A 22,466-nucleotide genomic window follows, 5' to 3' on the forward strand; every position below is an offset into this window, starting at 1 on the left:
CTTTCATTGTTTTTTGGTTTTTGTGTTGTTTTAGCTTAAACAAAGATGGAAGATCAAACTAAAGCTGAGAATCATAAAATGTTCAACGATGTATCGACCAATGGATTGATTCCGTGTAGTAAGTATTTTTAACATAATTGATGATACATCGTATTTTAGCAATAGATCGGTCCCTTCCAGGATACAAATGAGACTCATTTTTCCATTAAATTTAGTCTTTTTCCTGTTAGTCTAAAAGACTGGCCTTCCATGCATCAGTCCTGGGACAAACACGTCCTACAAGAAGACCTCCTACGTGTCTGCAGCCCTCTTCGTCCTCCCTTCTACGTGTTAATATCAAATTTCCACTCAGCACTCACCAAATCCTTGAAGATTCAAGGCAAGCGTCAAAATAAAAACGACAGATTCCTGGTTCCCACCATCAGCTGAAATCGTTAACTCCGCTGCTGTTGTCTTCTCCATTCATTCATGTCGACTAAAGAGCAAGAATACCCATTGCCAACCAGAGGTAAGCTTCTCAAGATCAGAAATAGAAGAAACAACAGAGACACTTTAGTACCCGCGCGTCTTTTACCTTCTTCTTTCTGTAGATACATTGAGAGACATATTTCTGTGGAGGAAGAAGATTCTCAGCGCAGAGATCCTAGTTGTTTCCACTCTAATATATGGCGCGCTGGAGATTTACCAGTACAAGTTTCTTCCGGTGGTTTGTTGGGTTCTAATGACTATCTTCTCATCAGCTTTTCTCTGGGTCAATCTTCTTAGATTAGTCAGCAAGTATATATTCTTGTACCCGTATATCTGATCTTCACTTCGAGTTTCTTGAACAGGGTTTTGGAGATTCCCAGTCCATGGTTTCAAGTTCTTCTTCGAAATTAGTAGCATTCAATTGTTGGTTTTTTTGGCGTACAGGGAGGTGCCAAGCTTGTCAGGGTTGGAAGTTTCCGAGGAATCTGCATTGGAGGCTGCAGCAAAACTAAAAGCACGCATTGAAGAAACAATCAGATGGATGTTCGAGATCACAGTGGAGAGAGACTGGTTTGAATTTGTTAGAGTTGTTGTTGGGTTGTATCTGCTCTCCTTGCTTGGTCGCCAGTTCGATTTCCTCGTAATCGTCTACATAGGTGATCAACTCTGTCTCTCTCCCTCTCTGAACTCTGTTCAGACTTCTGAAAAGAGCTGATGTCTCAGGTGAGCTGATGGGTTTTGTCGTTCCAATCATATACACCAAGAATCAGGACAGACTAAGATCATGGGAAGAGCGGGTGAGAATGAAGGGAAGAAGATGGTGCAACATGGCGAACGAGAAGATAACCAGTATGAAAGGAGGAAAGGTGCATGAGGAGAAGAAGATGGAGTAGATGAGCATAAGTAGTGCTGTGAAATGTGCCAGGGAATAGAGAAGAAACGTAATTTCTTTTCTTCATTTTGTTGTTGTATTTGTTTCTACTCCATTAGACGATCTTCGTTTTCCTGAATCAAACTCAGTCTGCGATCTTCACAGAGTGTCTGTAATTCCCTTAACAGAAGAAATATTTGTTAATAAAAACATCAATTCATTGAAGGACAAAAGACGACATAAAAAATTCACACCAAATTTAGAATGTTTATAAACATGGATAACCTTAGAGAACTAAGAACATAAAAAATTCACACCAAATTTAGAATATTTATATACAGGGATAATCATAGATAACTACGATAAGATAATAAAAGAGGAGATGAAAACTGATAAAATCATGACTATACAGCACAATTATGATTGCAATTGTTGGAAAAGCTAGCTAATTAGCTTCCAGGATCAACTGGTGTTGTGGACAGGTCTTGACTCAAAATTTTGCTATTAGAACAAAGCACCTTTTTTCATGAATTAACGAAACAGATAGAGGTTAAAACATTTGAATAGTGCAAACATAATGTTGTTTAAGAAAAAAATAAAATAAAGATTAAAACAACATTTAGGGACGAAATTGTAATATATATTTCTAAGGGTATTATTGTAATTTTTGTTTTAAATCTCTATTCTATCATAAGTGTACCGCGGGCACGGTCATTCTTCTGGTTTATGTGGATGACATCATTATTACTGGCACCGACTCTGGACTGTTTACCAAGCTACAACAGGTTTTACATGTCATTTTCCATATGAAAGATCCTGGCTAGCTCACGTATCCTAGTTAGCTCACGTACTTCTTAGGCCTAGAAGTCCATCATCGGGCCACTAATATTTTCTTAAACCAGTATAAGTATCTTCAAGATATTATTACCTTGGCTGGTTTGGAGGACACTTCTTCTGTTGATACTCCTATGGAGGTAAATGTCAAGTACAGGAAAGATGAAGGGGACCTTCTAGATGACCCTACTATCTATCGGTACTTGGTTGGGAGTCTCATTTACTTGACCATTTCTCATCCCGACATCTCCTATGTCATTCATCATGTCAATCAGTTTATGTCCTCTCCTCGTCATCTCCATATTGTTGTTGTTCGACGTATCATCCGTTATCTTCGAGGTTCTCCTACTCGTGGGTTATTCTTTCCTACTGGCTCCTCCCTTCAACTTATTGGTTATAGTGATGCTGATTGGGTTGGGTGTCTGGATACCCGTCGCTCTACTACGGGTCGGTGTATGTTTTTAGGTGATGCCTTACTTTTTTGGCGATGTAAGAAACAGGATCATGTTTATAAATCTTCTACTGAAGCTGAGTATCGTGCCATGCCTACTGCTTGTTCTGAGATTGTATGGCTACGCGGTTTTCTTGCGAAGCTTGAGTTCCTTCCTATCCCTCTTCATGTTGATAACACTAGTACTATTCAGATTGCCACCAACCCTGTTTTCCATGAACACACCAAGCATATTGAGGTCGATTGTCATTCTAACCGCGATAGCTTGGATAATCGAGTAATTTCTCTTCCTTACATTTCTTCGGATTTCTAAGTGGCCGATGTCTTCACTAAATCAATGATCGGCAGCGGCATCAATTTTTGGTTGGCAAATTGTTGTTAGGTTGATTTCCTAAGCATCAATTTGGGGGATGTTATGGTGGACGAAATTGTAAATATATATTTTTAAGGGTATTATTATAATTTCTATTTTAAATCTCTATACATGTGTATCGAACAGAAAATCAGGATCCTTCTTCGATCCTTCGTTTCGGAAAATAAAGCTAATTTTCAGAAACTTTGTCGGTATCATGGGTTGGATCCATACAGGATTCATGAATCAAGAACAGAAAATCAGGATCCTTCTTCGATCCTTCGTTTCGGAAAATAAAGCTAATTTTCAGAAACTTTGTCGGTATCATGGGTTGGATCCATACAGGATTCATGAATCAAGAATGAAGCAGCAAGCCAAACAGGGAGAGAGGGGGAAACCAAGGGAGTGAAGAGGTAAGGGACGGAATGTCTAGCTCCCATTTCTCTCTCTCTTCACAAATTCTTAGGGATGTAATTTCTCTCTAAGAGGGAGAAAGGGAGACGAACGAGGAGCAACCCCGAAGACTCTTTTGTCGGACAGAGACAAAACCGAAAGACTCTCTTCGGTTCTCTCAATTTCTTTGCCATGATCTCTTTAAGTTGGAGTATCTTTTTGGTAAAAAAAAAATATTAATTGTGTGAATGAAGCAGAATGGTTGATGAAGATCACATTAAAGGGTGGAAACCGGTGGAGAGGAGACAGAAGAGAGTGAGTGAAGGGAGAGGAGATGGAGGAAGACAAAAATTAGGTTAACCGAGGTTGGTCTGATGTTTTTCTAGGTAGTAGTTTTCCAGCATCTCGTGGCTGGAAATCCTTATCTGAAAAATTAGATATGCATTTCTTGGAAAAACCAGGGATGCATTTCTACCTGAAAATATTTTTCTAGCTTTTTCTTAAAAAAACGTACTAATAGGGTCATAGAGTAGTAAGGAATGGAGCATTTTCGAGCCCAAGAACAATAGGTAGGATTATGATTGTACTCTACTTTACTTAAATAATATATCTATTTACTGGATTCGGTGCGTATTCCTAATTGGTATTTGGGACGACCAGCGGTCAATGCTCTGATTCATTGAACTCGAGATCGAGTGGAGAGAAATAATTGAGAAGCCTTATTGTGTTTCTCTTCCTTTTTCTTCTGCTTTGTTTGTGAAAGTGACAACAGATGCTTCCATTTTTTCTTCTCTGAGAACGATAATTCTTCTTCAAATAGTGACCCGAGTCGTACCCATGTTCTGAGTATCGACGCATAAGGTTCGAAATGTCTGGTTTTCTGGCCCAGAACGAAGGATAGAGATGGAAGATGAAGAGCAAGACAGATGCTTGTAGAAAGTCACAGGCATTTAGCAGACGACGGCATGGACTTTATAATATGTTCTATTGAACCCTTCACCTAAAAGGATCAGAACAGTGAAGATTCTTATTGAAATTTTAGGCAAGCATTCGGATTTCGTAGGGCTCTCTACAACGCCAAGTTATTCATCAGCATAATTGGCACGAAAAAGTCAGCAGTTATGATTGATGGGATTCATCTCTGGTGGTTGTTGACGAAGACTATGAACATCAGGAAGGTGGAGGATAGCGTCAACCGTCCTTGAGAGTTTGGAGTCCACGCTTTGCTCCAAACTGCCACGTGAAAGTTTCAATCAGAGGTGGAAAACAGGGTAAGATGGGTCGGCTGGAAGTGAGCAGGAGTAGGCACTTTCGCCACCTCTCTCACATCTTTTATCACTAGTCAATAAGTCTACAGAGGGAAGCGATGGTCTCTGATTTCCTTTTCAGAAAGGGCTCTGATGCAGAGAAAACTTTGGCCTCCGTAAGAAACCAATGAATACTTCCAACGACCCATTTACTATGACAAATTCTGATGGGTGATGAAATTGACACTGGCTGGTCCGCAATCTGCACAGGATAACCCACATAGCTGGTTATCTGTGAGGTTCTAGCAAATACATGTAATTCCAGTGAAAAAAATCATTTCGTGATCAGGATTCACACGAATATATGTATTTTAGAGAATTTATCATCATGAACTACAGTTGGCTTTCTATGTTCCTTTTGCTCTATACCTGATTTGGTTCTTTGTTTCTAGCATGAAGTAAAATTTGATAATGTGGAAGGACAGATTCTCAAATGTTTCCTTGAAGTAATACCTTTAAGAGGATCACTGTGAACCCTGATCATGCAGTGAAGGAACACCAAGAACTGGAAAAGCTAGTAGCACACTAGCTTCCTGGTGAATTGAGTGATATTAACTAACAGAGAAACAATACATGATACACTGGGAAAGATAATCAAGATTCCACAGCAGGAGTGTATACAAAACCCCTAGTTTGGAATGAAACAATTTCTTCAAATGCAAGTTGAAACAGAAATTACACCAGCTACTCTTCTCTCCCAAATAGCAAGCTCCTATGTACATACAACATGAAGACACCTGATTGCCTAGCTATGGCTACTCAACCAGCAGAACTATTAAGGAGACTTACATTTGTTTCCTACATAGAGTATGTTCAGATGTTCCAAAGAGGCTCCATTTGGCCCTGTCCTTCTGTTCTCTGTATTCGGTTAGCAAACAGGGCTTCAGATTTGTGACTTACAACAACATAAATAATCAGTTTCAATTCTTAGGGAGAACCCATCACTCCACCAGCCAGTCAAGTGTAAATCGCTCTTCTGCCACCTCAATGCGGAGCTCGGGTATCATCTTCTCAGCTTCTTTCCAGAAAATTGCAACCTCTTCATCACATATGACATGTCCCAAGGATTTTAATGATAATGCAGACAGTGGTAGATCCATGATTAGTGAACATTCTCTCATGTCTATCTTCTCTAAGTTATCCAACTGACCTATTCCTTCGGGGAGACTCCTCAAGTTAACACATCGAGAGACATCTAAGTATTTCAGTCTCTTCAGTCCACAAATGGTCTGTGGAAGCTTAGTCAATGAAGGGCATGCATACAGTCTGAGAATCTGAAGAGAACTTAACTTACCTAACTGGACTGGTAACCCAACAAGATCATGGCAGTTGGTGAGGTTTAAGCTCTCAAGAGTCTGGACTTCACAAATGCTTGATGGAAGCTCTTTGAGATCAAGGGAATGATCCACTGTGAATTCAGAGAGCCTAGGAAAGATGACTGGGAGCTCCCCCAGTGACCCATTCAAGCTTTCATTGAGGTTGCAAAGGACCAGAGAGACTTTCTGCAAATTGGACAGAGGGACCGTTTTTCTGCTGAGTGGAGGGACTGTTATTCTTTCTAACCAAAGGCTCTTCAAGTCAGTGAGGGAGGAGAATACTGATAGATTGTGAAGGACAGCAGTAGAGTTTCCATAGTTTAGTAAAACCAGACATTTAAGATTTGGCATTTTCTTTGTGAAAGGAGGCAGGAAATAGGCATTGGAAGCAAAGTTCAGCATGAGAACTTCTGCATTAGGAAAGTACATGTCAAACCAGTCCGATTCCTTCATTTCACCTATTAAGAAGCAAATTTTAATTGAATGTCAGTGACTTCATGTGGATCGAGAAAAATTGTATTAAAGACATGAATGGAAAAGCTACCTGTATGAATAGAAACAATCTGGGCAGTGAATGGTTGATCTTTATTCCTGAGCCAATCTTTAGGCAGGCCGCTTTCTCTCTTCGGCATGATCAATCTCTTTCGCTGGGATAAGCTTCCACGGTTGTTTATGTGCAGAGCTAAGTCCCTCAATATATCATGCTGAGTAACTGAAATCTCATTGTAACTACAATAAATATCTCCAACCCTGTTTCAGCAGTCGGAAGAAATTGCAGTGAATTTATGTTTCTTTTGTTCTAGCAAATATAATCAAACCAGCAAACCCAAGAAAAACTCGACTGCTTACCTGCTATCTTTAAACAAAGTGAGAAGATTTTTGTCAGAAAGCTCGAAAAGAACAGAGAAAGCATCTACTTCATCAAGATCGTGGGTTTCCAACCATATGTTGATGAGCACATCCAGTGGGATCTTTCTGTCTTCCAGGAAAGATCCCAAATCAAGAAAACACTCCCGAACTCGGCTCGACAAACGGTCGACACTAACGGCCATCCTTTCCAGTAATTTGACCTCATGAAACTCTGAAATGGGTTCCCCTTTTGATAACTTGTTCTTGGCACTTTCCCAGATTAATGGAGGCTGACCCCGAAGGGATGCTCCAATTACTTTTAAAGCTAATGGCAGTCCTTTACACTCTTCAACAACCTGAAAAATACAGGAATGTCTAGAGTCTCAATAGGATTAAAAACAAAAAAATAGCAGATGTGAAGCTATGTGTGCGTTTATTAAACTCACCTGCTTCACCAGTTTTTTATTAGCGGCGACTGGAATCGAGTCTTGGTGAAAAGCAGACTGGCAGAACAGAGACAGAGCTTCCTCTTCTTTGAGCAACTCCACTTCATAACTGCTTTTGATTATTTCGGGAAACTGAAATCTAGATACCACAAGTATTTTGCACCCAGGTAAGTTGAAAATTAGCTGTTCGAGCTGGGAAATGGACCAGACATCATCCAGAACAACCAAAGTGGGTCCCCTCGTCATCTGCTCAAAACGAATTCTCCATTGAGGAATTGATTCATAGGGATTTGTTGAACTAGTACCCAGAAGTTGTTCCAGGATATTCTGCTTGAGGTGTTCTACGTTTGGTGACTGGGAGACAGTTTCAAAGATGATTCTGTTGAAGAAACCTGTTGAATGTGCAATGAGGAGTTCAGGATTTTTCAGAGTGACGGATACTACTGATAGTAAATCAAAATATTTTCGACCCATTAAAACCTGCACGTCCAAAACCTTTAAACTGTACGAAGAATATCAAAATTAAAAACAAAAGACGCCAAAAAATGGAGCGTGCAACATATCGTAAGAAAAATAAATGGGTAGAGAGAAGAAAGAAAAGAAAGTGACATACTCTTTATCTGTTTATCTCTGCAAATTTCCTTAGCCAAAGTCGTTTTGCCGCTTCCTCCAATCCCCCAAATGCCCACGACACTTAAATCTTCCTTGCAGGTCAATATCTCCTTCACCTTCTCCTTTCCGACTTTGATCCCATTTCCCAAAGTACACCCAGAGTCAAACCCTTCTCTTTCCTCCTCCGCCCTCTTCATCAGCTCCTCCAAATACCCAACTCGATCCTGACCCACTTTGACATTCCCAAGCCTCTGCTCGAATCTCTTGGCAAAATTCTCCAACCTATCAAACCTCTCAGCGCACTCCACCCTGATGTGGTGGACGTCGGCGAGTATATGAGCCTGCATCGGCCCGTTCAAGAACTTGGAGACGCTCTTCTCCAGCTTCTCCATCTTCTTGGAGAGCTGGAGATTAGAGTAGACGTTCCAACGGCTGGAGTCGGAGGCCTTCTGGACGAGCTGGACCCCGTGTCGGAGCTTATCTGAGAGCTGGCGGAGCTGGGAGAGACGGGTCTGTGGGAGCTCCACTCCGGCATCCTGAATCTCCTGAATGATGGGAAGCAACTGCTCCAGGGACATCTTCAGCTGGCCCGCGGATTGGCGATTGAAGAAGCAGGCTTTGCGGCAGAGCGTACCCAGCTCTTTGAGGAGCTCATAACTGACTTCTTTGGCGAAGAAGAGATCGGTGACCATGGAGTTACCTCAGGCTTCCGAGAAAGAGAAGTTGTTGAAGCAAGGTGGCATGACTTTCTGCTTCTAGTCTTCGTTTATAAAAAAGGCAAGTGAGAGTAGCCGGATAAAGGGTACTTTAGGAAATAGATAAAATAAGGTAGTTAGTACAGATAACAAGGGAAAAAAGAATAAGGCGGAGGGTATTTTAGTCTTTTAATATTGATTTATTGAGTTCTTCTTTACTTAAAATTCAAATTTTCTTTTAAAAATAAATAATAATTTTTACTTTATGAACCTATATTAATATCAAAGCTTCAATTAAATCGGGTTCAATTAGACCTAATCCTTCAACCAAATCAAAATACTATATCCCCAAAATCCAAAAACGGTGTGGCAAATTCGTCTTTACGACTTTTCTGATCTTATTAATTGTTCTTATAAATTTTGTTTAGAATTTTTTTCCAAAGAAATCGTGAATCTTTCGCTAGTATTAAAGATCTCATCGAAAACTTACAACAGCTTGCCAAACAAGTGCCAAGAGAAAAAAGAGTAGAGGTACTCCGATTAGTTGAATATTTATTTGTTAATTGGTTCATTAGTAGCATTGGGTACCCTAATCAAATTTACTTTAAGCTACATAATAATGTCCAATGATAGTTACATTTTTCGTTTAATAGTCACCCATGTGTGTACTCATATTAGGGTTGTAATGGGTAAAAATACTTAGAAGAACTAGGAAGAGATTAAACCATTCTTGTTCTAATTCATGATGCTTATTCCTCTATTCACTTCATATGCAATGAAAGATGTTTTTGTGACTTGTTTATTTATTTGATCAATTGACTATTTTGAGCAAATACATGGATATATTAAGTGTTTAAAACTGATAATATAATTAAAAATAATAAAATATTATAAAAATATGTAAAGAACTAAATACCTTGACTATGTCAGTCGCCTATAAGAATAGGACCCCTCTGACTCCTCTTAATCACCCTTTTGTTTGGGTGGTTCTTATTGTAAAATTATATATAAATACTCTCTAAATCAATACAAAAACGTGGTTCAGTTCAGTCTCTTATATAGTTTGAGCAGATCGTTAAATCCTCTGTATTTGTTTTCTTCTAGATTATTTTTTTCAAAATTTCTTCCTCTTCCTCTTTGCCTTTAACACTCTCTATGCAACAGCCACTGACACTATCATTGTGCCCGCAACTCGTTGTTCTTCAACAACCCGTTTGAGCTTTTATCACCATCAATTGTTCATCCTCTATCACTTACACTAGCTTGCCTAGTGCAATGGCAAGACATTAATAATCAAAAAAATATAAATAAAAAGGCTCCAGCAAAAACTCGTACAAGCTGAGCTTTTGTGTGCCTCCAACGAACCTTTCGAAATGATCTTCCGATGTACACTAGTGGTTGTCTAGGCACGAAAAGCACAACCGTCTCTGCTCCCGACTTTGCATGTAAGCGAGTCACATGGTGTCAATTTTGCACATGTATGAAGAAAAAGAAAAAAAACTCAGAGTCCAAGACTCATTGTTTCTGAGTTCCAATTCACTACCTACACTCAACCAAACCAAATCAATGGTTGTGTTCACTAGGAAGGAAACTCCAAATATTAATAAAGTATATAATTAAATTATTCTAAACTAAATATTCTTTAGAAAAACTCTTTTTATACACTATTATAATGTAATAATTTTATTTTTTATTACTTTTTCTATTAGTATAAACTTAATTTTCTATTTTTAATTTATATATTAATTTTAAATTAATTAATTTAACATTTTAATATTATAAAAATATATATATTATAACATAACTGAGTCTTATTGAACTCGATCACGATACCGATACCGTATGCGTCAGCAAGCATAAACGGGGGTCGCACCCCTTACCCGTAGGATGACGTCAGAATTTTAATTTGTTTACGTAAACGCGGTAAAATGAAAACGATGGACTGACGACAACCCAGAAGCTCAGCGAAAGCGGAACCGTGTGAGAAGATAAACCTTCCGCTGAGGAGAAAGAAGAAGATGGAGAAAATCAAATGAGCCAAGCAACGCGCAGAGGAGCCAAGAACAACAAATGAGATCCGACTACGCTTTCTCCACGCGCAAACGTTTACATCACACGAATACGATCCGTTGAAATCGGAGACGCAAAAGGACATGTCTCTCCTTGCTGATGATGCTTTCTCTCCGCAAAGAAGCGTTCGTCCGCCTTTTCAGACAGCAGCCGGATAAAATCCTTCGGTTCCTCCAGCTCTGCTTAAATTTCTTGCTGCGGACTCCACGCGACAAAACTCCAACCAGCCAGACTAGACTGATTTGATGGTTTGCCGCAGTTTTAAATTTTTTTTCTTAATCTCACACGTTTTTTACTGAAAAAGGGTGTTCTATCATCATCCTACAAGCTTAAGTGTGAACCCTTGTTTTTTTAGTTTGAATGCATTATACAACTGGATAAATCCAAATCTTCCGAATCTAAGGAGACTTGATGTAGAGACCTCGATTAGAAACTCCCCCACAAGATCAATTCATTTCAGATTTTTTAAATTTATTAATTTTTAATAATAAAATAATAAAATTCTTATAAATATAATAAAGTGAATGAGACAAAGATAGTTTAACAGGAATTCCTGAAATATAAGCATAATTGGTTACACTCATATAAACAAGTGCCACATCCTTATATTAAGTTGATCTAATTATCCAATTACCAGTACAGGCACCAGTTGTTAGAGAAACTGATTAGCATGGAAAAACAGATTCTCCAGAGGTAACAAATTAAAAGAGAGAACACATGCAGCAGAAACCATGAAGAAGGGAACCAACAAAAGAACATCTACGGTGAAAGTGGAAGAACACATACAAGTCACTGAAAAGTAAGAAAGTATAGCAAAAGAGAAAAGAACCAGTAGCATAATAAAAGAAAGGAAAAAATGAAAAACTAGAGCACAACATCTGAAAACGACAGAACATCAAGAAGGAACAACAAAGGTTTTCAGGGGATTTTCAACACCTAGCAAGCACAGACCAAGTAGGTTGTAAATATTTGAAATCCCCTTTGATAAACATAAAGCTTCCAAACATTACAAAGAAAGACATGGGGCAAGAGCTACATTTCAACAAAAGAAGTCACACTCTTGACCAGCTGGAGACTGACCAGAAGTAGAGAACTGAAGGGGCTCACTCACTCCCTATCTGCCCTTTACACTATCCTTGTTGCCTCCCTGCTCCTTTCAAGCACCCTAGGATATGGCTTTGAGGCACACTAGAGTCTGTAGGACTTTCGACTTTCTGAATCATGTCCTATCACATTGCATAGACTATCTCCCCACTACTGTCCACATCCAGTTCAGGGTCACTCTCTAAATCCTCCATGTCATCATCAAGGTCAAGGCTTTCCATCAAGGGGTCACGCTGGGTTCCAGCGGCAGGAACGGTGGCCTCCGCAATGATCAGCATAATCTGATCAACGCTCTGCATGGGTTGCTCAGGCTCTTCATATTGGTTCATTGAGTTATCATCCATGAGATCAGCTGGGAGGTTCTTCAGAAACCATTCGTGGTTTTTTATATCAGGAATGGTTATTCTCTGAAATTTAAGCAGCAGTACAACATAAGTCTCAGGTTGTGCAAGGCATCACACAATATATAATATCCTCAGCGCAGTGTTTGTGTGTGTCAGTGTGAGAAAGGGTAGGAAGCCAAGGTTTCAGTTATCCAACAAGCACATGTTCAGAACTCGATATGAACTTTTTTTTACCTCCATCTTATCTAACATGCAGATAAAAGTTCTTGAAAAGATTTACTAATGCTTTCCAACAACCGCACATGGGAACACAGTAATTAATAACCATTACTGCAGATCTCATGAAACAGGAAAAGAACTCCACACACATCATCTAGAAGAGATTAAAGAGTTCCATTTGAAAATTTATCACTAACCATGGCAGGATTGGCTACAAAGATCCTTGAGATAAGGTGTTTGCAATCAGGAGATATGTGAACATAGTCTGGGATTGAGTACTGTACATTTAAAATCCTCTGCAAGATATGAAAGGACAACTATTAAATATGAACCTAGAGATGTCAATTTCTTTCAGATTAATGCATTTCTAAAAATTAACAACTTACGTGTATCGTCTTCATGAAGTTCTTGGGCTCCTCAGGGTCTTCAAAAGGGTATGCACCCACCAGCATTACATATAGGGTGACTCCACATGACCACACATCTGCAAGCTGAAACATGTCAAAAGAAAGAAAAAGCCGAGCCAGTAAGGAGAATAATACTGAAAATGTAATTAAAAAACAATCAGAAAATAATTTCAATTCATGTATCTCAAACTGTTAATATCCCAGAGTCTATTATACATGAATCTAAAACAACTATTAGCAATGCAGTGCTCTTGAAGAAGCCAGTCATGAATTTACATTCCATATGCAGGGCACAGCAGGTGCAAACTAAGCTCTAGAAACAGCGCCAATGCAAATCTGGTAGAGGTTTACATGTGCAGCTAAGAATTGATGATTCTTTCATTTAACCACTAACAATTTTTTTTTTTCAAGTATCACAGTTCAAATGGCATAAAACTACTCCAACTTTCAGATGATATGTTTTCTCTGTGGTGACTCCATTTTACAGCCTGCGCTTCCAATCTTTGAAGAAGGCTCTACTTGAAATTTTTATCAATGAGAATGAATACCAGCTGGAGGACATGGGTTCTTGCATATGCCTCTTGTTAACTACTATCCCTAACTTGTAACTAGGATTTTCCGTTTCTTTGTTGATTATTAATGAGTTCCAGGTGCAAAGATTGGCAACTTCCATGGAAACCTTGCCCTTTTAAAGCAAGCTGTTTAAGGCCTGTGTGACTGATAAAAACAAGTCCTCAACAATGTCCTCTCTTTGTTTTCATTCTACTTCAGTTTAGTGCTGAGGTAACAAACTATCTAGCCGTAATACAAACGTAAAATTGCGCAGGATGGGGATTCCTCCAAATGACCACGACATTAAGCAGTAAGCTGCCTGAAAAACGAAGCTGCTTTTCTTATCTGACTCTGAATTTGATGAGTTTAGGTATTCTCATTATGATGCACTTGAATCACAATAAGTAAAACTTCTCAGTTAAACCCAGCTACTTTATGGAATTGCAATAGCAGCAGCTATCCTTTTTTTTAAAACACGAATAGCTTAGCTCACATCACTCGAAAAGGGTTTCTCTATAACCAGGCTATAAGGCATCTCAGTCCAAGCAGAAACCCACAATTTAAATGAAACCTGAAGTTGGAAACTGACAGAACGACTACGACAGAACAACTGATTCTCTCGAGATGACTCAATATTGAATAACTGATTCTCCGGTTAACCACACTGAAGATTCATTTAAGAGTCTGGATATAATCATATAGTTTTGAAGGGACCACTTCTAGCATTTTTTGCAAACAAAATGCTTCTTATTCTGTCCTTCCAATACATCAGAAGTGGTGACAGCAAGGTTTGCTATTTGTACTCATATTAGGAATATGACATGATAGGCAGCTTAACTCTCGAGCAAAAAGACAGGAAGCTGGTTAAGGAGCATGGGATAAACCTTATTTTGTGAAACTTCTAAGTCTAACAAGGCTTTTTAATGGGCAGTCACAAGTGAGGAACTTAAAGGCATGATAGAAGTGTATATAGAACAGCCAAGTAGGAGTTAGTGACAAAAGAAGGAAGAAAACAAAAGGGAAAAGCAGAAGCAGATAAGGTAGAATGGGGAGAGAAGAAGATCATGTGCCGAGACGGTAGCATTAACACATTGCTCTCAAAAAAAAAAAAAAAAAAAGAAGAAGAAAAACAAGAAACTGGGGAGTGTGGACCGAGCATACTCTGAACTCAAGAATCTTTTGATCGAAGGCAGACTGATAGATAACAACAGCAGGAAAGAGGGAGAAGTGAAACATTTGGAACTAGCTTCCATTTGTGTCTTTGTTCAGGAGAACAAAAAGAGGCACAAATATATGATTCTATTTCATGAAAACTTTGACAAAGAGAGGCAGAATTGTATGTTTTGAAATGACAAATGATCTTTTTGTAAAACCAGAGACCTGGTTACAGCATATCTATTTCTGTTCCATGCCTGCATCCAGGCTATTAAAATACAAGTTCAGGGGTATTTAGGTCATTTCTTAAATTTCCAATATTAAATTTTTCTCTTATAGTATGGCTATTAGATAGAGAATGTCTTATTTTATCTCTAGTTAAATTTTCATTCAATTTAGACATGCATTTTAGGAGATATGTAATTATGAGTATTGAGAGGCATTTTTGTCCTATTGTAAAATTTCACTTAAACCCTAATTATAAAGAAACAGGAAGGGCCTTTCTGGCTCACATTCTCTTCCAGAAATCCATTTTCTCTTCTATTTTCTCCCCAAATCACCTATTTTTCATTGTATCAGAGCAGTAACGCAAGTCTTGGGCAAGTTTCTTTGGATTTTGTGGATCTTCTTTCCATTTTTAGCAATCTCCTTGAAGGCTTTCCCCACATTTCTGGACTGGTAGGGTAAAATTTCCATTTTTCCCCTATTGGCTAATGATTACTGCTTCTATTTGATTGAATGTTAGGATTTAAAAGTGTTTAATGATCCCAATTTGAGGAAATTTCTCAAATCTGCCTGTGTCGTCAACCTAATGCTTGATTCATCATCCATATAGCCTACACCATCTTGATTTCTTGCAATTAGGTCATTCTTTCATTGCTTTATGGTCTCAATTGCTGGAATTGATCACTATTGGTTCTAAATTGAATGAATTGAGTGCAGCATTGCCCTAATTGAATTCGGTGTGGGGCCCCCTTGACTACGCAAATATTGAAATTTGGGGAAAGTGTTTCCCTTTGGTTAATTGACGCACTAGTGTACTGAATTGTGGTGTTTGGTGATATTTAATGGCTGATTCCAGCACACGGGTTGTTGTCTAAAGGACTGCTGAGAGCTCAAATGTGAAATTCTCTTAGTCTATTCAGATAACTACGATCCGGTTGAATGGATCAAATTATGTAAACTGATCTAGATTAGTTTTGATGTATTTGAGGGCCAAAAGAATGGCAAAATATATAAATGATGATCCCCCGATACCTGTTACTGAAGATTGGGTGGCAGAAGATAATTTAGTAATGACCTGGTTGGTCAATAGTATGGAATCCAGATTTAGTGATCAAATTTTGAGTTGCAATTCTACTAAGGCAATGTGGACTACATTGGCGTCCATTTTGTCTCAAGAAAGTAATTTGTCAAGGATCTATGAGTTATATGTAAAATTCTTTACTATAAAGTGTGGAGGTACATCAGGGACAAATTATTTCACCGAGATGAGGGGAGTGATAGAAGAGATTAGTACATTCCATCCTTTTACTACGAATATTGAAGACATCCGCAAGAAAGAAAATCAGATTCAAGTAGCCCGTTTTTTGGATGGCTTGGGGCATGAGTATGATGTTAGAGCCCGATTGTTGGTTAATGAGGATGTGACCACTCTTGAGCAAGCTTTTAACAGAGTTCTTCAAGCTAAAGGTGAATGAGTCAAGTGGAGCCCTCTTAGAAGCAGTTGCTCTTAACCTTCAATTTTCTACAGGTAAGCCCGACGGTCAGTTTCATGGTGGTAATAATAGAGGTAGAGGTCGCTCTTACACAATCCGTGGTCATGGCCGAAATGATTGAGAGGATCGAAAATGTGGTTATTGTGGTAGGACTAATCATATTTCTGAGAAATGTTGGGACAAATTTGGTAAACCTACTTGGGCCAATTCTATAGTCACAGATAAGGACCGCTCCTCACACACTAGATCGTATGAGGAAATTCAGTAGTTATTACAGCGACTACGTCAATTGACTGCTTCTCAGACTACTGAGACTCCTCCTTCTTCCTCAACGAGTGCCACGATGGCTAGTAAATGTGTCTCATTCCCCCTCTTGGATCATTGATTCAGGAGCATCTACACACATGTCAGGTATGACCTCTCTATTTCAGTCCATTAGTCCATCTCATTCATATCATCGAGTTACTTTAGCTGATGGATCCACCTCTCCCATTTAGGGGGAGGGTATAGTTCGCACTACTCCACAAATATCCTTAGATTCTGTTTTATTTGTACCAAAGTTTCCAGTTAATCTCTTGTATGTGAGCCATATAACTAAATCCTTAAACCGTTCAGTAACCTTTTATCCTACTTCTTGTGTTTTCCAGGACTTGCAGACGAAGAGGACGATTGGTTCAAGACATGAGGAGGGAGGGCTCTACATGCTGGATGATGTAACCGTTTCTCGAGTTGTAGCACTACACTTGTGCAATCTGCGCTTGGAACATCCCTCGCCAGCTAAGTTGTGTTAGTCTTTTCCGTCTCTGCCAGCCAATATTTTATTTAAATGCGAATCCTGTCAGCTGGGAAAGAATCGTCACTCCAGTTACCCAGTTAGTTCTAGTCAAAGCACCAAATTGTTTGAATTAGTCCACTCTGATGTATGGGGTCTATGTCGGGTTCCTAGCCCATTTGGTTTTAAGTATTTGGTATCGTTCATTGATGATTTCAGTAGAGTCACTTGGGTGTATCTCCTATGGGAGAAGTCTAAAGTATTTGATGTATTCCTCAATTTTTCAATGAAATAAAAAATCAATTTAGTGCATGTGTTCATGTACTTCGTATTGACAATGGTTTGGAATATCTTAACCATAAGTTTTCAGTATTTTGTGATTCTCATGGTATTACCCATCAAACATCCTGTCCTTATATACCACAACAAAATGGGGTGACTAAACGTAAAAATAGACATCTCCTTAAGGTTACAAGGACATTGTTATTGCATATGAATGTTCCTAAATCTTTTTGGGGGGATGTAGTTTTAACTTCGTGCTACTTGGTTAATCGTATGCCCTCAACTGTTTTGAGTGGTCAAGTTCCACTTCAGGTTTTAAAACCCAATTATAAATTGTTTGGTGTGGTTTCTCGTATTTTTGGATGTACCTGTTTTGTTCATATGCTTGGAACTTCGGTCGATAAGTTGTCACCTCGGTCTATCAAATGTGTTTTTTTGGGATATTCTCATCAACACAAAGGGTACAAATGTTATAATCATGTTCGACGGAAAACATGTGTTAGACAATGTGACCTTTTTTGAACATACTCCATATTTTTCATCATCTACTGAGCTTCTTGTATCACCTGAATCTCCTTCAGACTGTCATGTTCCTATTGCAGTTTTGGATGTACCAGCATCATCGAGTTCTTCATTGCCTCTTCGTGTTTACAGTCGTCGCTCTCGTACTCCTACAGTGCCTCCAGCAGTTACCTCTACAGAGCTCTCTCCTCATGATCCGCCAGCTTCCTCATTGCCTGCAGATCATGTTGTCTCTGATTTAGACCTGCCTATTAGTCTACGAAAAGGTAAACGGTCTTGTACTTCTCATCCGATATCCAAATACGTGTCACTTGATTTTTTGTCCCCATCCTTCAAGTCCTTTGCTATGTCATTGTCTACTTCCCATATACCTCGTTCAGTGCAGGAAGCCTTGTGCTTTCCAGAATGGAAACAAACTATGGATGATGAGATGAGTGCTTTGGTATCTCGGGGAACATGGAATCTATGTGATCCACCTGCAGGAGCAACTATTGTGGGGTGTCGTTGGGTTTATACTATCAAATATAATGTTGATGGCTCTATTGAATGGTACAAAGCTCGGCTAGTAGCGAAAGGGTATACGCAGATTTTTGGAGTTGATGTCTTTGAGACATTCTCTCTTGTGGCCCGACTTACTTCGGTACGTATCTTAATATCTATGGCTGTTAATAAGGGTTGGCCTCTCTTTCAACTCGATGTGAAGAATGCCTTTTTATATGGTGATCTACATGAAGAGTGTATATGGAGCAACCTCCTGGGTATATTGCTCAGGGGGAGACAGAAAAGGTGTGTAAGCTGTAGAAGGCTATTTATGGATTTAAACAGAGTCCACGGGCCTGGTTTGAAAAGTTTAGTGATGTGGTACTACAATTTGGGTTCTATAGGAGTCATTGTGATCATTCTATGTTCCTACTTAAAAGAAAGACTAGTATGGTGGTTTTGGTTGTCTATGTAGATGACATTGTGTTGTCTGGTGATGATCTTGATGGTATTACAGAAGTTAAACAATATCTGGCCACACATTTTCAGACAAAGGATTTGGGCTCTCTCAAGTACTTCCTTGGCATTGAAGTCGCTCATAGCAAGTGAGGTATTGTACTTTCTCAGAGAAAACATATATTGGATATGTTACAGGAGTATGGTTTATTAGGTGTTAAACTTATAGACACCCCTATGGAAGTTAATCATAATTTACATGACACCCAGGGTCCTACACTCAAGGATAAAACTCAATACCGATGGTTAGTAGGTAAATTGATCTATGCTACAGTTACCAAGCCGGATATTTCATTTGTTGTGGGAGTTGTGAGCCAGTTCATGGAAAATCCTCAAAAAGTCCATTTAGAAGCTGCTCAAAGGATTTTGAAGTACTTGAAGGATGCACCTGGAAAAGGTCTTTTGTATACTCATAATGGGAAAATTCATGTACTTGAGTATTCTGATGCCGATTATGCTGGGTGTAAGATGGATAAACGTTCTACATCACACGTGAGTGTCTTTTAACATAACCGAATCACAAAAAAAACAAGAACAACAAGTAGAAACAAAAGAAGGCCCAAAATAAACTGTGAAACAAACTATGACAAGTTCCCAGCAGATAGCTACATTATCGTTCATAGGACCAAATGTGCCTAAAATAAACACTTTCATTACGTGTTTAGTTTCATAACTGCATTCACTATAACTAAGGAAAGTTATAGGACTACAAGTACCTCATGGTTCGATAAACTTGAGGTGATGAACTAGACTTTGCAACTTTCTCCTCTCAATTTAATAAACTCCAAATAACAAAGGCTCTTCTAGTAGAGTTACACAAACAAATTAACTAAAGGAGAATGGAATAACAAGCATAACTTCTAAGATAGCCGTAAAAAATCTTCGTTTTACAAACATTCGACTACAATGAACATAAACAAAGACTAACATTCTGTATAACACAGTTCTATTAAAAAAATATCATCCTACCTTTCCATCATATTCCTTCCTCTGCAATACTTCTGGAGCAATGTAAGCAGGAGTACCAACTGTTGACTTTGGTTGTGAATGCAGCACTGACGACTAAGAAGAGTAACTAGACATTAGAGAACTTAACTAGACAATATAAATAGAAAATGCAGGTGAAGAATCATATTTTTGTAATATAAAAAAAGCAAGGACGTTGTACAATTACAACTTCTAGATCTTCTATATTAAAATTAAACTCAGCAAGAGAGAAGATCAAATTCATACTGTCAAATATATGCACATATTGTCATCAACAATCCGACAGTACATGAATAGAAGAAGATAACACATATTATATACCTTGGAGTACCCAAAATCACATATCTTCAGACGAGGAGCAGTGCTTCCATCCAAAAGGGTATTTTCGAGCTTTAGATCCCGGTGACAAACTTGCTTCATTGAGAATATGATAGAAAAGATAAAATAAAATCATCATACAAAGTATGCAGTAGAATGGAACCAAACATAAAAAAATAATAATTATTTACAATATTTACCATGGAATGACAATAGCTCACCCCTGATATAAGTTGTTGGAAGAAAAAGCGAGCCTGCAGGAAGAGCAAGGTATTAAAACAGCTAATAACACAGGGAGTTAACATAAATGTAAGTCAGATGAACAACCTCATCCTCACTGAATCGACCAGCATTGCAAATGCGCTCAAAAAGCTCTCCTCCAGATGCATATTCCATCACAATAGCCAGGTGGGTTGGGGTTAATATAACCTAAAGATGTTTTACCGAGAATAATTATCGATGGTGGCATTCAATTTTGGTAGTGAGCAAAAAAAGAAAAACATTGAAAGTGAACAAACCTCTTTGAACCTGACAATGTTAGGGTGCCTCAGTGACCGGTGGTTAATAATTTCTCGCTGTACATTTTCATCTATCTGTAGCATTAATGAGCAAAATGATGTTAAAAAAATCCTATCGCAATCTCACATAAATTTCAGTTTGACAGCTTCATTCACCACTAATCCATCAAATCCAAATTGACTGTACTAAATTCATTATATACACCACCAAGGCTTGCTTAGAGTTCGCTACTATGTCTATTGTCATAAACCCATTTTCTGTACTTTTGTAGATGATTTTACTGAATCAAACAGCAAGAGAAAATCCCAAAAAGAAGAAAACACATCAACCGTATTCTGTACATCTCTGAATCTCTATGTTGCCAATAAAATTTTAGCAAAGATTTCTGGTTGAATTCTAGCTAGATAACTGACAAAAAAATATTGGAGGAGAAGAATGACTAACCCTCTATTCAGATTAACTATGATAAGCAATCAAAAATGAATCTTCCGCAGCTACCAGTAATACCAAAAAGAGTTTCATCAGATTGTAAAAAAAACAGACAAGCAGAAAAAATAGTGGCAAACCAACATTTCAGAATTGCCAAATTCAGATAAAACATTTGCAGTTTAAAAAATCAATAGAGCCTTTTGAGTATAGATGGATAAACCGTAGTAGCCATAGTCAACCTATCTTTTGTCCGTTGGAAAAATAAATGCAAGATTTTTTTATAGGCAAAATCAAGTCCAGCAATTAGTACAGCTCTAAAGGCCTTTCCATAAGTACAACACCAACGATTTCAATTTCATCATGAGAAGTCCTCCGCATGTTAAAGGTCAGCCAAATAATATAAGACAAGAAGACTCATATTTTCCATAAAAAACGAGCATTTCAAGCTGCAGAGAACCAAGCGAAAAACATTTTCAACCACAAAAACAGCTCGCATCATTCCAAGCTAGACAAATTTGCCCCCAAAAGAAGAATCAACTTTCCAAATCAAATAGAAATGAATTAACCACGACCCAGAATAACAAAAAAAAAAAAAAAAAAAAAACGGACAACAGAGTAACATCATGTGCACTCACCTTTTCGCCTCTCTCGATGTATTTAACAGCAACCAGTTCTTTCGTCTGTTTATCCCTCATAAGCCTGGCAACCCCAAAATTCCCAGAACCGATGTCTTTAACAAGTTCATAGCGATCACTGTCGTGCATTATCGGCATGTCCATGCCCGGCCCCACAGTCACCGCCGCTCGATCCATCCCCGACAACCAGTTCCGTCACCCTTTCTCAACCGAAGAGAAGCAGCTCTAGTTTCATTATACAGCTGCAGAAGCCGTGCCAGAGACTGATCGGAGGAGGTAGACGTGGCAGGAGACGCGCCGCAGGATCAAATGGATAGATCGAGAAAGTGCTTGTCGGTTGAGGAAAGAGATGTTGAGCGAGGCAAAGCCCGTGAATTAGCCCACCTCACCCGTTCTCTTTTCTGGGTCTGAAATCGCAAGGCGAGAGAAGCTCGTGAAGTGCTTTTAGTTCTTCGATCAAAAACCAGAGAGATAGAGAGAGGACAGAGGACAGACGACAGAGACAGAGAAAGAGGAGATATTTTTATTTTCCGATCATCGCTAGACAACGGATTAAAATCCGAGAGAAACGTTAAAAAAACAAAAGAGTTACAAAAATGCCACGAAGTTTCTTCCAAAATGACTAAACTCTCCCTCTTTCTCCGGTCGACTGTTTTGTTTTTCCCTACTCTGACTAAACTACCCCTCTCGTCACCAGCAACTGAACTTATAACCTAATTTACGCGGGAAATTTTTGGAGTAGAAAACCCTTTGGCAAGCAATTAAATTTAAAAAAAAACAGATATTAGGAATTTTGTGATATAAATTGTATTATAAATTTCCAATGCTTGATAATAAAAATAT

General features: G+C 38.6%; 4 protein-coding genes across 4 annotated transcripts; 2 read left to right on the top strand and 2 right to left on the bottom strand.

Annotated features, from left to right (window-relative positions):
- Window positions 1-468: 468 nt before the first annotated feature.
- LOC137952130 (reticulon-like protein B13) lies at window positions 469-1,361 on the top strand. Its single transcript, XM_068799198.1, has 4 exons — window positions 469-508; window positions 591-777; window positions 913-1,124; window positions 1,192-1,361. The coding sequence occupies exons 1-4, from the start codon at window positions 469-471 to the stop codon at window positions 1,359-1,361; spliced, it is 609 nt and encodes a 202-aa protein (XP_068655299.1).
- Window positions 1,362-2,307: 946 nt separating this feature from the next.
- Window positions 2,308-2,937, top strand: LOC137952131 (secreted RxLR effector protein 161-like). The gene has a single exon (XM_068799199.1). The coding sequence runs from the start codon at window positions 2,308-2,310 to the stop codon at window positions 2,935-2,937; it is 630 nt and encodes a 209-aa protein (XP_068655300.1).
- A 2,217-nt stretch (window positions 2,938-5,154) lies between these two features.
- LOC137951738 (probable disease resistance protein At4g33300) lies at window positions 5,155-8,615 on the bottom strand. Its single transcript, XM_068798618.1, has 5 exons — window positions 7,901-8,615; window positions 7,288-7,679; window positions 6,842-7,197; window positions 6,537-6,742; window positions 5,155-6,450 (listed from the first exon to the last, which is right to left on the bottom strand). Exons 1-5 carry the CDS (start codon window positions 8,589-8,591, stop codon window positions 5,618-5,620), a joined length of 2,478 nt encoding a protein of 825 aa, XP_068654719.1. The 5' UTR covers window positions 8,592-8,615; the 3' UTR covers window positions 5,155-5,617.
- Window positions 8,616-11,453: 2,838 nt separating this feature from the next.
- LOC137951433 (serine/threonine-protein kinase SAPK10) lies at window positions 11,454-22,150 on the bottom strand. The gene is made up of 9 exons (XM_068798091.1): window positions 21,624-22,150; window positions 20,559-20,633; window positions 20,368-20,469; window positions 20,241-20,294; window positions 20,044-20,136; window positions 19,705-19,797; window positions 12,718-12,822; window positions 12,529-12,627; window positions 11,454-12,175 (listed from the first exon to the last, which is right to left on the bottom strand). The coding sequence occupies exons 1-9, from the start codon at window positions 21,798-21,800 to the stop codon at window positions 11,894-11,896; spliced, it is 1,080 nt and encodes a 359-aa protein (XP_068654192.1). The 5' UTR covers window positions 21,801-22,150; the 3' UTR covers window positions 11,454-11,893.
- Between the last annotated feature and the right edge of the window lie 316 nt (window positions 22,151-22,466).

Source organism: Aristolochia californica, unplaced genomic scaffold, assembly GCF_029961685.1.
Source record: "Aristolochia californica isolate CCGP_79_NKW_82.1479 unplaced genomic scaffold, dmAriCali1.0.hap1 SCAF_15, whole genome shotgun sequence".
NCBI lineage: Eukaryota > Viridiplantae > Streptophyta > Magnoliopsida > Piperales > Aristolochiaceae > Aristolochia > Aristolochia californica.